Source organism: Neoarius graeffei, chromosome 3, assembly GCF_027579695.1.
Source record: "Neoarius graeffei isolate fNeoGra1 chromosome 3, fNeoGra1.pri, whole genome shotgun sequence".
Taxonomy (NCBI): domain Eukaryota; kingdom Metazoa; phylum Chordata; class Actinopteri; order Siluriformes; family Ariidae; genus Neoarius; species Neoarius graeffei.
Genome location: NC_083571.1, coordinates 110392354 through 110405831, shown reverse-complemented (window position 1 = coordinate 110405831; position 13478 = coordinate 110392354). Strand labels below are relative to the sequence as shown.

The following is a 13478-nucleotide window of genomic DNA, read 5'->3' as shown; positions in this document are numbered from 1 at the left end:
CGAATTGATAGGGTCTAACTTCACATCTCTGTGAAACATCGGGAATGTCACTGTCGATGGTGTCCATTTCGGTAACCTGTTTACATTAGATTCCCAAGCGCTGGCTCCTTGGAAAGTTTTTGTTACGTCACGGGTCACGTGACCACCTAGCTCATTAACGAATCCTTGTTTTACGCTGATGTATAAAAAAAAAAACTTGAATAAAGTGATGATTTTCACATTTTTGACGCCCTGCAGTGATTTAGATGGCATTTCTTATGTCCTTTATACATAATTATGCCCAGGTAAAAATCCATGTCCCATATCCTTGAACCAGCTTCATGAGGTAGTCACCTGGAATGCTTTTCAATTAAAAGCTGTGCCTCGTCAAAAGTTAATTAGTGCAATTTCTTGCCTTCTTAATGCATTTAAACAGTAAATAGTAAACAACAACACAGTTAACAGTCCACTTCAACACCACAACTGTAGTAATCCATATTATGTCAAGAACCGACTCAACTAAATAAAGAGAAACGACGTCCATCGTTACTTTAAAACATGAAGTGACTTAATTAATAAAAATAAAGAAAAAAAACCCCCACTGAATTAGGTGGTGTACACAAACTTTTGACTGGTACTGTATATTTACAGTGGGCCCAAAAAGTATTTGGACAATTCAGCCAATGCACAAATGTGTAGATTTCATTTCATGAGAAGGAGAGGGGAAGGGAAGAGGAAGAAAAGAAAAAAAAAAGTCAAACCAAGTGGTATTTATGTGCAAGTAGAAAAAGATAGCACAAGCACAGATTTCAAGCAAAACAGACCGCAATATTAAGACTTAAGGTCGTTAACAGGCCAAGAAAAAGTATTGGGACACTAAACTGCAGATCACAGTTACATCTATCCATCATCTCTTCCGCTCATCTGTCAGGGTTGCAGTGGAAACTGGAGCCAAATCCCAGCTGGCTTTGGGTGAGAGAGGTGGGGTACACCTGGCACGTCGCCAGTCGATCACAAGGCAAATACAAACAATCATTCACACTCACACCAATGGGCAATGTGGAGTGACCACTTGACCTCATCCACATGTCTTTGGACTGTGATGCTAGTCTGGCTAACGCGACTTCAAAGCTCTGCGAGCATTTGGTCTGGCAAAGATATTAAGCCCAACCGTTTCCCAAAGTGCGTGGTTGACCCGCCTCCCTGAAATGCCTCAGTTTGCTACTGGTCGAAGCCAGAAAAGGCTGTGACGAAGCTTAAACCAATCACATCACTCTTTCCTCTGACGTATGAGACGCGACGCGACGGGGCTAACTGGTAGATTAAACTCTTACCGAAGCCGGTCGGGAGCAAGGCGAAAACGTCCTTCCTTTCAATAAATACCTCCAGGGCTGCTCTTTGCTCCGTTTTCAATGAGAACTTGCTCCATGTTCGTAATGTTTCTAGTGAATGAAGCGCTTCCGGCATAGATTCTGTAAACAATCTATGGCTTCCGGTCGAATTTCTACTACATCACTGCCTTGAACACGCCTCTACCCAGGGCCGTTGGAGATGCTCAAAGTTGATTGGCTCCCGATTTTTCGGAAGCTTGGAAGAGCTGTAGATAGCTTGCCTGGCCAGACTAAGCTCGCAACAGGCCCTCGTGTTGCGTCACGCTTAGGATGGGCGGGCCCAGGCTACTGTGATGCCCCTTTTCAACCAACAGGGAACGGGTTCCGTTCTTGTTCGTGGACAGAATTTTGAACCGTTCAGAGCATTTCAGAACCTGAAAAACTGCTTCCCTGGTGGAACCAAAAACATAGCTGGTTTTTCTGTATCGTCAAACCGTGATGACCTCATTAGTGTCGTTAGTTTGGAGAGGAAGCGGAGCACAGCGATGGGGATCGCAACGGAAAAGATCTTGCCCATCTTCAGCAAAAAATGGACTGAAAACAAACATCTGTAATAACAGAACAAAGGCTCACGGGTAAATCAATGCACGCCGCTGTCTTGCTACTCACTGTGCAACACCCTCGGTTTATGACGCATCCTTGATTACAACGGTTCTGGGCGGCACGGTGGTGTAGCGGCACAGCAAGAAGGTTCTGGATTCGAGCTCAGCAGCCGACGGGGGCCTTTCTGTGTGGAGTCTGCATGTTCTCTCCGTGTCTGTATGGGTTTCCTCCGGGTGCTCCAGTTTCCCCACAGTTCAAAAGACATGCAGTTAGGTGAACACGGGACGGCCTCGGGCTGAAGTGCCCAAGAGTGGAGTCGCGCACGTATGGACGCAGTGGCTTTGCTCTCCGATGAATGAAATTTCGTTGTACATTTGTGCAGTGACAACAAAGGCGTTCTATCTTCTATCTTCTGGTGAAAACGTGGGAAGGTTTGCTAGCTGGCATCAAGGTTCAAAGTATCCTGAATGGAACTGGTTCAAGAACCCGTTCCCTGCTGGTCGAAAAGGGGTAAGAGAGGAAACCCATAAAGGCATGGGGAGGGGGGGAAAAAAAAAAGTCGGCCGTTAGGTTCAAACCCAGAACCTTCTTGCTGAGGTGACTGTGCTCACAATTGCCATGTCGTGCTGCACAATCACAACTAACGTTTTAATATTTAATGTTTGAAGATTGATAGTGATTAGCACTGTCGCCTCACAGCAAGAAGGTTTGAGCCCGGTGGCTGATGAGGGCCTTTCTGTGCGGAGTTTGCATGTTCTCCCCGTGTCCGCGTGGGTTTCCTCCGGGTGCTCCGGTTTCCCCCACAGTCCAAAGACATGCAGGTTAGGTTAACTGGTGGCTCCAAATTGACCGTAGGTGTGAACGAGAGCGTTAATAGTTGGTTGTCTCTATGCGTCAGCCCTGCGATGATCTGACGACATGTCCAGGGTGTACCCTGCTTCAGCTTGCCCGCGATAAGCGGTTACGGATGATGGATGGATGGATTTCATCCCATAGATGCTCTATAGGGTTTAGGTCCAGGCTCTTTTGAAGGCCATTCGAAGACTTTCATTTTCCTCTTGGCTAAAAAGAAGGATGGCTGGTCAGCTCTGGATCAATATCCTGCTGAGGAAATCACTTAAATAATTTATTCGGTGACTTCTGGAAATCTGCATCCAAAATGCTTCTGACCATTTTTGAGTTCATGATGCCGTCAATGAGCATGAGCATGTTCTTTTGCCAATTTCTTCTTCAGGCTGGTGAATGCTGCATTAACTCTCACTGATCCTGTTTTGAATAGTTTGGGCTTTATTATATCTGGGAGTTCTCATTGATTTCTGAAGCCAACCTTGCTGCCGTTTCTCACCTGTTGTTCATGATTTCACTCATAATTATCCTGCCCGGTCTGCTGGCAGTCTGCCTGGACGATATCGGTTTTCAGTCACGAGTCCGTCAGCTTGGAACTTGCTAGAGCTTGTTTTCCAAAACTTGCTTTCTCTAAGCCATTTTTGCAATTACTTCTGAGCAGTTGGTCCCAGGGCAAATTATAGTGGAAGGATATCGTCAATTACCTTCGATTTTATACAGGTGCCTCTAAGCAGAATAACATCACATTAACTATGGGGTACATCTGAGAACCAGAAGAATCTAAAGTGTCCAAATACTTTTTATTGTCAAATCATGAACAGTATATCTATTATTTTTTATATTTCTAAATATAGGAATCTATTTTTTGGGAAATGTTATGTCTGGGGAAAAAAAAAAAAAAAAAAAACAACGCACTTGGGGAAGCCATGGTCTAATGGTGAGAGAAGCCACTTTGGGACCAAGAGGTTGCTGGTTTGACTCCCTGGACCAGCAGGAATGGCTCAAGTGCTCTTGAGCAAGGCACCTAACCCCCACCTGCTCCGGGTATGTTGTACGTCGCTCTGGATAAGAGCGTCTGCTAAATGCCATTAACGTAATGTAATGCTAGGCTTGTGGTATCTTTCTTTAAAATAAACGCCACTGGGTTTGACGTGTTGTTTTCTAATGCAGTGAAATGTATACAAGTTTAAATGTCCAAATACTTTTTTTGGGACCAGTGTATACTACGTGTAAATATTTTCGAGTATCACGTATCAGCTCTCGGCCAAAATAACCCCAATCCGTAGTGGTATTAAGTGCACCCTTCCACTCGTATGGGCTTACCTTTCTGTGCTGACGAGCTGGTATCATTTCCCAGCATGCCATTCTCCTGCTGCGGTCCAAGCGTCTTCAGGATTACCTGAGTGGCCCCGAGGCGTGGCAGTGTCACGTGTGTTAAATGGGGTAAATCGTTCTTCTTGGCAAACGACTGACTCGTCTCTCGCCTTTTTCTCAAGAAGCCACCCTCAGGAAACAGAACGATCCACTTCCTGTCGCGGCTGTAGTAATACTTGTCCAGGTGACTCTTCAGGTAAATGAGCTGCTTGTCCCGATGCGCTTTGCCCTGTGCGTGATCCAAGATGCACGAGATTTTACCGACTATTTACGATTTTTCCATTTCTCATTCTGTGCTCTGGACTTTGTTGGCTCACCTGTCTGATGAAGAAATCTCCATGGATCAGAGACACCAGGCCAAAGTTGGTGTATTTAAACACATGGTCCATTAACCACATCATCTTCCGCACCACCTAGCAAAGACATAACGGTTATGAAACATGAGAAACATTTTTTGTAACTAAAAATACAAGAAAACTGCGTTAAATTTAAAAAAAAAAAAAAAAAAAAAAAAAGAGTTAGCAATGCAAAAAGAGGTCGTCGTTAACCAGATATTCTTTCCACTGAAAAGGAGATCATGAGTGTAAATCGTGGACAATTAAATAAAATCTGTCCTGAAAGCACTATTACAAAGAACATTATTGGAACCCTTTCTTTATACTGGACCTGACATAGTGAATAGTTGTCGTGAGCAGGAAGCCATTTGGGATTTGTCCTAACTGTGTGCTGGAAGCTATAAATCAAACCTGCTGCAAGAAGGCAAGTTGAAGGTGACCGACTTTTCCACAGATCAGGGATCACCTATTTTGCTTCACTGCAGTTGGCCAATAAAGTAGAAGGGTCGTGTTTAGATATACCCTGGATCCAAAGGAACAAGAGTGCTCTGAGAGCACAATGTCCCCCACTGGCAACTAGGCCATAACTCTGGTAAAATGTGACCAAACTGAACGAAATTACAATATGCGTGTTACCGACACATAAAGAATCCTGCCAAGTTTCGTGAAATTCCTCCAAAAACTGAGAGGGAAATTGATTTCAGAAAGCAAGCACACCTTGATGAAATTGCCAAAGTACAAGTTTGTTAATAATCATCAAGGGCATAACTCTGGGAAAATTTGCCCAAATTAAACGCAATTTCAATCTGCGTATAATTATCATACAACAAAGAATCCTTCTGCCAAGTCTGGTGAAATTCCTCCACAAATTGTGAGAGGAGTTCATTTCAGAAGACCGTACACCCTCATGAAATTGTCCAAGTTATTTAATCAAGGGTCAAAACTCTGGGAAAATTTTCACAAATTAAATTAAAATCGCAATATGCGTATTACCGTCATATAACAAGGCCTTTTACCAAGCTTCGAGAAATTTGTCCAAAAATAGTGAGATGAGTTGATGTCAGAAGGCGAGCACACCTTCATGAAATTGTCAAAGTATAATTTTGTTAAATCAAGGGCTGTAACTCTGGTAAAATGTGACGGAATTTAACGAAATTACAATATGCGTACTACCGACATATAACAAAGAACCCTGCCAAGTTTTGTGAAATTCCTCCAAAAACTGAGAGGGAAGTTGATTTCAGAAAGCAAGCACACCTTGATGAAATTGCCAAAGTACAAGTTTGTTAATAATCATCAAGGGCATAACTCTGGGAAAATTTGCCTAAATTAAACGCAATTTCAATCTGCGTATAACTATCCTACAACAAAGAATCCTTCTGCCAAGTCTGGTGAAATTCCTCCACAAATTGTGAGAGGAGTTCATTTCAGAAGACCGTACACCCTCATGAAATTGTCCAAGTTATTTAATCAAGGGTCAAAACTCTGGGAAAATTTTCACAAATTAAATTAAAAAGTCGCAATATGCGTATTACCGTCATATAACAAGGCCTTTTGCCAAGCTTCGAGAAATTTGTCCAAAAATCGTGAGAGGAGTTGATGTCAGAAGGCGAGCACACCTTCATGAAATTGTCAAAGTATAATTTTGTTAAATCAAGGGCTGCAACTCTGGTAAAATGTGACGGAATTTAATGAAATTACAATATGCGTACTACCGACATATAACAAAGAATCCTGCCAAGTTTCGTGAAATTCCTCCACAAATTGAGAGAGGAGTCGATTTCAGAAGGCGAGCACCCTTCCCGGGATGGACGTACAGAAATCGGCACGACATATACCCTGTCCACACTAGCAACTATACCGGTACTGTAGCGGTATAACTGTATCGGTACGAAACCCACAAATGTATGGGTTTCATACCGGTACAGTAGCGCTTCGCTGTAGTGTGGACAGATGAAGCGGCTCTGTATTGATACAAATATAATGCGCAAGCGCAATGAACCGTTCCTACGTCTTCCGGGTTATTCGTACAATACAATACGCCCGCGCTTTCCAGCTGTAAATAAAACGTCAAAATGGCTCAAAACGACCGTGGAGCTACATGGAGCAAAGAAAAAGGGGAGGAAGAAAGGAGGAAGAGAAGGGAAGAGGGAGAAAGGGAGATTCGTTTTCTTTGTTTCTTTCTCAACTGCCTCGCGCGTTTTATACGATTCGACTGAATAAATGACCACCAGAAATACAGACTGTACACTGACAACAAAAAGCGCACACACGTTGCTTCATCCGCCATATTCTCGTAAGGAAGTTACTCGGTAACCATGGAAACATTTCGCGCACATGCATTTCAACTTCCATGAAAGAAAACCGCAAACATTTCTCGCTAGTATGGACAGATGCACTAAACTGTACCGGTATACTTTGTATCGATACAGTTATACCACTTTCGTACCGGTATAAGTGTGAACACAGCAATAATCCCCCTTCGGCCAGTGGGATATTTAAAAAAAAAAAACTATAAAACACTAAGCAGTAAGCTATAATAAATCAATATAACAAAAAGTCAATATTTGGTATGAGCTTTAAAAAAAATAAAGTCTCAGGTACAATGAGTGCAGTTTTATGGTATAAGGAAATGAGTTGGAGGTTTTACGGAGCATCTTACAGAACCAGCCACAGTTCTTTTGCACCGTACTGTAGCTTTGAGAGAGCCTCTGAACCCTTGGCCATTTACACCGAAACAAAACGTTCATCTATAATCTCGTGGGGGGGTGGGGTTGTTCCTCCACAAGAATTTCAGTGGCGTCACTACACCCAGCACACGAGTATAAAGGGCATCTGAGTTGAAGAGTTCAGCCCGGACGAAAGACACGTTATCGTCTTTCATCTGTGTGTCTGAGTGGAACTCCTGCTCTCCGTTTTCACACACAAGAACACAGGCTTTCGATGAAGTCACCGTTTATTCCAATGTACCTACCATGAAGCACTTTAAAAAGGCACGTATATACAGTGCTGAGCATAAATGAGTACGCCCCCTTTGAAAAGTAAGATTTTAAGCAATTTCCAAAATGTTGAAAAGAAAGTTTAATATAACATCTGTTTAACTTATAACGTGAAAGTAAGGTTAATAATATAAACTTAGATTACACATTTTTCAGTTTTACTCAAATTAGGGTGGTGCAAAAATGAGTACACCCCACAACAAAAACTACTACAGCTAGTACTTTGTATGGCCTCCATGATTTTTAATGACAGCACCGAGTCTTCTAGGCATGGAATGAACAAGTTGGCGACATTTTGCAACATCAATCTTTTTCCATTCTTCAACAACGACCTCTTTTAGTGACTGGATGCTGGATGGAGAGTGATGCTCAACTCGTCTCTTCAGAATTCCCCATAGGTGTTCGATTGGGTTCAGATCAGGAGACATACCTGGCCACTGAATCACTTTCACCCTGTTCTTCTTCAGAAATCCAACAGTGGCCTTAGATGTGTGTTTAGTCATGTTGGAAAAGTGCACGACGACCAAGGGCATGGAGTGATGGTAGCATCTTCTCTTTCGGTATAGAGCAATACATCTGTGAATTCATGATGCCGTCAATGAAATGCAGCTCCCCGACACCAGCAGCACTCATGCAGCCCCACATAAGGACACTGCCACCACCATGTTTCACTGTAGGCACCAGGCATTTTTCTTTGTATTCCTCACCTTTGCGACGCCATACAGTTTTGAAGCCGTCAGTTCCAAAAACATTTATCTTAGTCTCATCACTCCAGAGTATAGAGTCCCAGTAGTCTTCATCTTTGTCAGCATGGACCCTGGCAAACTCTAGGCGGGCTTTTTTGTGCCTGGGCTTTAGGAGAGGCTTCTTTCGTGGACGGCGTATTGTGTCATGGGAAATAGTCACCCCAGTTTGGCTTTCTACTTCTTTAGATAACTGCAGTGAACCTGCATGCTGATTTTCTTCAACCCTTCATCAGAAGACGCTCCTGTCGAGGTGTTAACTTCCATGGACGACCTGGACGTCTCTGTGAGATGGTTGCAGTTCCATCTTTCTTAAGTTTTTGTACCACTTTTGCTACAGTATTCTGACTGATGAGTAAACCTTTGCTGATCTTCTTGTAGCCTTCACCTTTCTGGTATAAAGAAATTATTTTCTTTGGGGAATTCTGAAGAGACAAGTTGAGCATCACTCTCCATCCAGCATCCAGTCACTAAAAGAGGTCGTTGTTGAAGAATGGAAAAAGATTGATGTTGCAAAATGTCGCCAACTTGTTCATTCCATGCCTAGAAGACTTGGTGCTGTCATTAAAAATCATGGAGGCCAGACAAAGTACTAGATGTAGTAGTTTTTGTTGTGGGGTGTACTCATTTTTGCACCACCCTAATTTGAGTTAAACTGAAAAAAAAAAAAGTGTAATCTAAGTTATATTATTAACCTTACTTTCACGTTATAAGTTAAACAGATGTTCTATTAAACTTTGTCTTGTTAACATTTTGGAAATTGTTTGTGTTCATTGAGATATTGTTTAAAATGTTACTTTTCAAAGGGGGTGTACTCATTTACGCTCAGCACTGTACATGTACAGTGTCTTGCAAAAGTATTCATCCCCCTTGGTGTTTGTCCTGTTTTGTCGCATTACAAGCTGGAATTAAAATGGATTTTTGGAGGGTTAGCACCATCTGATTTACACAACATGCCTACAGCTTTAAAGGTAAAAATTGGTGTTTTATTGTGACTCAAACAATAATCAAGATGAAAACACAAATCTGGACTGTGCATAGGTATTCACCCCCCTCAAATCAATACTTTGTAGAGCCACCTTCTGCTGCAAGTCTCTTGGGGTATGTCTCTATTAGCTTAGTACATCTAGCCACTGGGATTTTTGCCCATTCCTCAAGGCAAAACTGCTCCAACTCCTTCAAGTTAGATGGGTTGTGTTGGTGTACGGCAATCTTCAAGTTCTGCCACGGATTCTCAATTGGATTGAGGTCTGGGTTTTGATTAGACCATTCCAAGAAATTAATATTTCCCTTTAAACCACCCCAGTGTAGCTTTAGCAGTATGTTTAGGGTCATTGTCCTACTGGAACATGAACCTTCAAGTTCAAAAAGTGTCATATGCACAGTAAGGACATGTCCACTTGCACAATGAAATTCTTAAGTTTGCTGTCCACCATGAATGCCAATTACAAACAAATAAATAGGCGGAAGAAGTAATACAAAAGTAAGGCAATATAGTGCAAAAATAAAAGCAAAGAAAAGCAAAAGCAACAAAAACAAAACACACCCAGTGTAATACAAAATAGGTAAATGTAATGCAAAATAGGTAGTGCAGAGCTTTTCAAAGTGTGGGGCGCGCCTCCCCTGGGGGGCGCCAGAGTTCTTCGGGGGGGCGCAACGTGAGAAAAAATAAACCAGAATAAGTTACTATTGCAGACATTTAGCGAACTTCAGCTAGCCTTTGCCAGAGACAAAATGGATCGATTTTTAGTACCTAAAGCTACAGTGAGCGAGGAGACAGAGTCTGGGCCAAGCAAAAAAACAGAGCCTCCAGGATGTTGCGATTTGCAACTTCAATGCAAATTCAACCAATCCCCGCGAATTCAGGGTGGTGTTGCAATTATATCCAATCACCGCAACTTTCACGCAAATTTGACCAATCGTTGGCGTCGACAAACTACCTTCCGCCTTACTTCCGTGTATATGTTCAAGAGAAGCAGCATGCGCGCAGTGTTGCCAGATTGGGCAGTTTCAAGTGCATTTTGGCGGGTTTTGAACATATTTTGGGCTGGAAAACGTCAGCAGTATCTGGCAACACTGCATGTGCAAGCCAGTGTTTATATAGACTTAAATTCTGTTACTGAAAGTGTGTTATGTTTACAGTGAAGGACTGTGTGCACTTTACATTATTTTTTTACTTAATGCAAGAAATTAATGGATGCCAACATTTTTGCCAAAATGGTATTTTATTTCCATGTCCCAACAGCCAGCCGCTGTGTCCGGGGGTCAGGTCGTCGAGGCCCCTGCCTTCGACTGCCACCCAATCCACACTGCACCAAACCCCTACTGCTACCTCTGTGGGTGGTGAACCCACAGGAGGTCGGGCCCACGTCGCCTCTTCGGGCTGAGCCCGGCCGGGCCCCATGGGCAAAGGCCCGACCACCAAGCGCTCGCATACGAGCCCCAACCCCGGGCCTGGCTCCAGGGTGGGGCCCCGGCTGCGTCCTACCGGGCGACGTCACGGTCCTGGATTTTTTCTCCATAGGGGTTTTTTGGTGATGAGCTTTGGGTAATGACAGAAAGAACAAGATCGCGGATACAAGCGGCTGAAATGAGTTTCCTTCGCAGGGTGGCTGGGCGCTCCCTTAGAGATAGGGTGAGAAGCACAGTCACTCGGGAGGAGCTCGGAGTAGAGCCGCTGCTCCTCCACATCGAGAGGAACCAGCTGAGGTGGCTCGGGCATCTTTTTCGGATGCCTCCTGGACGCCTCCCTGGGGAGGTGTTCCAGGCATGTCCCCCCGGGAGGAGGCCCCGGGGAAGACCCAGGACACGCTGGAGGGACTATGTCTCTCGGCTGGCCTGGGAACGCCTCGGTGTTCTTCCCGAGGAGCTGGCCGAGGTGTCTGGGGAAAGGGAAGTTTGGGCTTCCATGCTTAGACTGCTGCCTCCGCGACCCGGTCCTGGATAAGCGGAAGAAGACGAGACGAGACGGTATTTTATTTTCCATTGTTTAGGCAGCTTCAGCATCATACTGTGAGATTCTGTTCAAATTGTTTTTTTTTTTCTTCTATGAAGCCTGAGCCATTTATTTTATTAGTTTATAATTATTGTTTAATTTAGTCTTCAGGAGAGACTGCCTGCACACAGTACTAGTATTAATAGTTTTTTTTCTTACATGAAAGCTGAGGCATTTATATTATATTTTGAGGTAACTTCATGTTGTGCTGTGAGGTTCTCTGCACTTTAACTTTTGAACCAACAGGTGCATTTGGATAAGTAAAGCCTATTTTTCTGCATTTTTGTAGTCCTGGTAATCTTTTATATTGGTAAAGTTGTTTATAGGGTCATTTCTCAGTGTCTTTGTTTTTTTTTAATCAATAGTTTTTCAGTAATAACTTAATATTTAACAATCACTCAATTTTAATCACAAAAAGAGAAAATCACAATTTCTCGCAACTTTCACTTCCTCCCGCAATGTAATCGCAACAAAAACCGAAACCCTGGGGGGACTGAAAAAAGAAGGAAGTATGACCACGATTATTTAAAGTTTGGATTTTCATGGACTGGATCTGAAGATGCTCCACTGCCAGTGTGTTGTCTGCCAAGAGGTGCTAGCTAACGATGTTATGAGATGTTTAAAATGTGTAAAACAAGATGTTTTAAAAAGAAAAGCACAGATGTTTAAAATGTGAAAAAGAAAATGTGTACAACAACCATTTTATAAAAATACGAATGGAACATTAAGTATAGCAACAACAAAAATTGTAAGGGGGGGGCGCTGTTGTTTATTTGCTCTCCGAGGGGGGGCTGACTCTCCCACACTTTGAAAGCCCCTGAGGTAGTGGAATACAAAATATAAGAATGATCAGACGTAGCAGCAGAAGGGCAGTAATATGCGAATGTGCAAACAATGTAACCAGATGTAAACAGTCAAGGAAACAGCAGCAAAATGGCAGTAATGTGCAAACAAATGTAAACAGTCAAGGACAGTGATGCAGTTGGTCAGGATGCTCTCAATCACACAGCTGTAGAAGTTGCTGAGGATCTTGGGTGACATACCAAACTTCCTCAGCCTCCTCAGAAAGTACAGCCGCTGTTGAGCCTTCCTAACCAGCTGTGTGGTGTTGAGTGTCCACGTGAGGTCCTCACTGATGTGAACACCCAGGTATTTGAAGCTGCTCACCCTCTCCACCTCAAGCTCCCGGATGAACAGTGGCCGATGAGGTCTCCTCTCCTTCCTCATGTCCACTATCATCTCCTTCGTCTTGTCCGTGTTGAGCGTGAGGTTGTCATCCTCGCACCATGACACCAGACTGGCCACCTCCCTCCTGTAGGCCGTTTCATCACCGCCAGTGATGCGTACCATCACTGCGGTGTCATCCACGAACTTCAGGATGATGTCCTTGTGGGAGGAGACACAGTCATGGGTGAACAGGGTGGAGAGGATGAAGCTGAGGACGCATCCCTGTGGGGTGCCAATGTTTGTGATGATGCTGGATGAAGTCCTATTACCAATCCTGACAGTCTGGGGTCTGCCAGTCAGGAAGTCGATGAGCCAGTCACAGACGGTGGGGTGCAAACCAAGTGTGGACAGTTTATGGATGAGTTTGTGCAGGATGACCGTGTTGAAGGCAGAGCTGTAGTCAACAAAGAGAATCCTGATGCAAGAGGCTTTGTTTTCCAGGTGGGAGAGGGCATCATCCCAGTCTCAAACCTCTGACCGACTCAAACAGGTTTTCCTCTAGAATTGCCCTGTATTTCATGCCATCCATCTTTCCTTCAATCCTGACCAGCTTTCCTGTCCCTGCAGATGAAAAATATCCCCACAGCATGATGCTGCCACCACCATGCTTCACTGTAGGAATGGTGTTCTCAGGGTGATGGCTTTGCACCACACATGGTATGATGGCCAAAAAGATCAGTTTTAGTCTCCTTTGACCAGAGAATCTTCTTCCGTGTGTTTGGGGAGTCTGCCACATGCTGTTGGGCAAACTCCAAACGGGTTTTTTTTTTTAAAAAAAAAAGCAATAAATTTTTTCTGGCCACTCTTCCATAAAGCCCCGCTCTGTGGAGTGTATGGCTTAAAGTGGTCCTATGGACAGATTCTCCCATCTCCGCTGTGGATCTTTGCAGCTCCTTCAGTGTTCTCTTTGGTGTCTTTGTTGCATCTCTGATTAATGCCATCCTTGCCCGGTCTGTGAGTTTTGGTGGGCGGGGCCTTCTCTTGTCAGGTTTGTAGTGGTGCCATATTCTTTCCATTTTGCTATAATGGATTTAATGGTGCTCTGT

At 43.7% G+C, this 13478-nt stretch overlaps 1 protein-coding gene across 1 annotated transcript in view; it reads right to left on the bottom strand.

Annotated features, from left to right (window-relative positions):
- lpgat1 (lysophosphatidylglycerol acyltransferase 1) overlaps positions 1-13478 on the bottom strand; it is a gene marked incomplete at its 5' end in the record, with an annotated part of 202489 nt that overhangs the window by 85459 nt on the left and 103552 nt on the right. Inside the window, 2 exons of the mRNA XM_060915734.1 lie at positions 4083-4362; positions 4451-4546. Coding sequence (XP_060771717.1) covers positions 4083-4362; positions 4451-4546 — 376 coding nt within the window. The remainder of the gene's footprint in view (positions 1-4082; positions 4363-4450; positions 4547-13478) is intronic.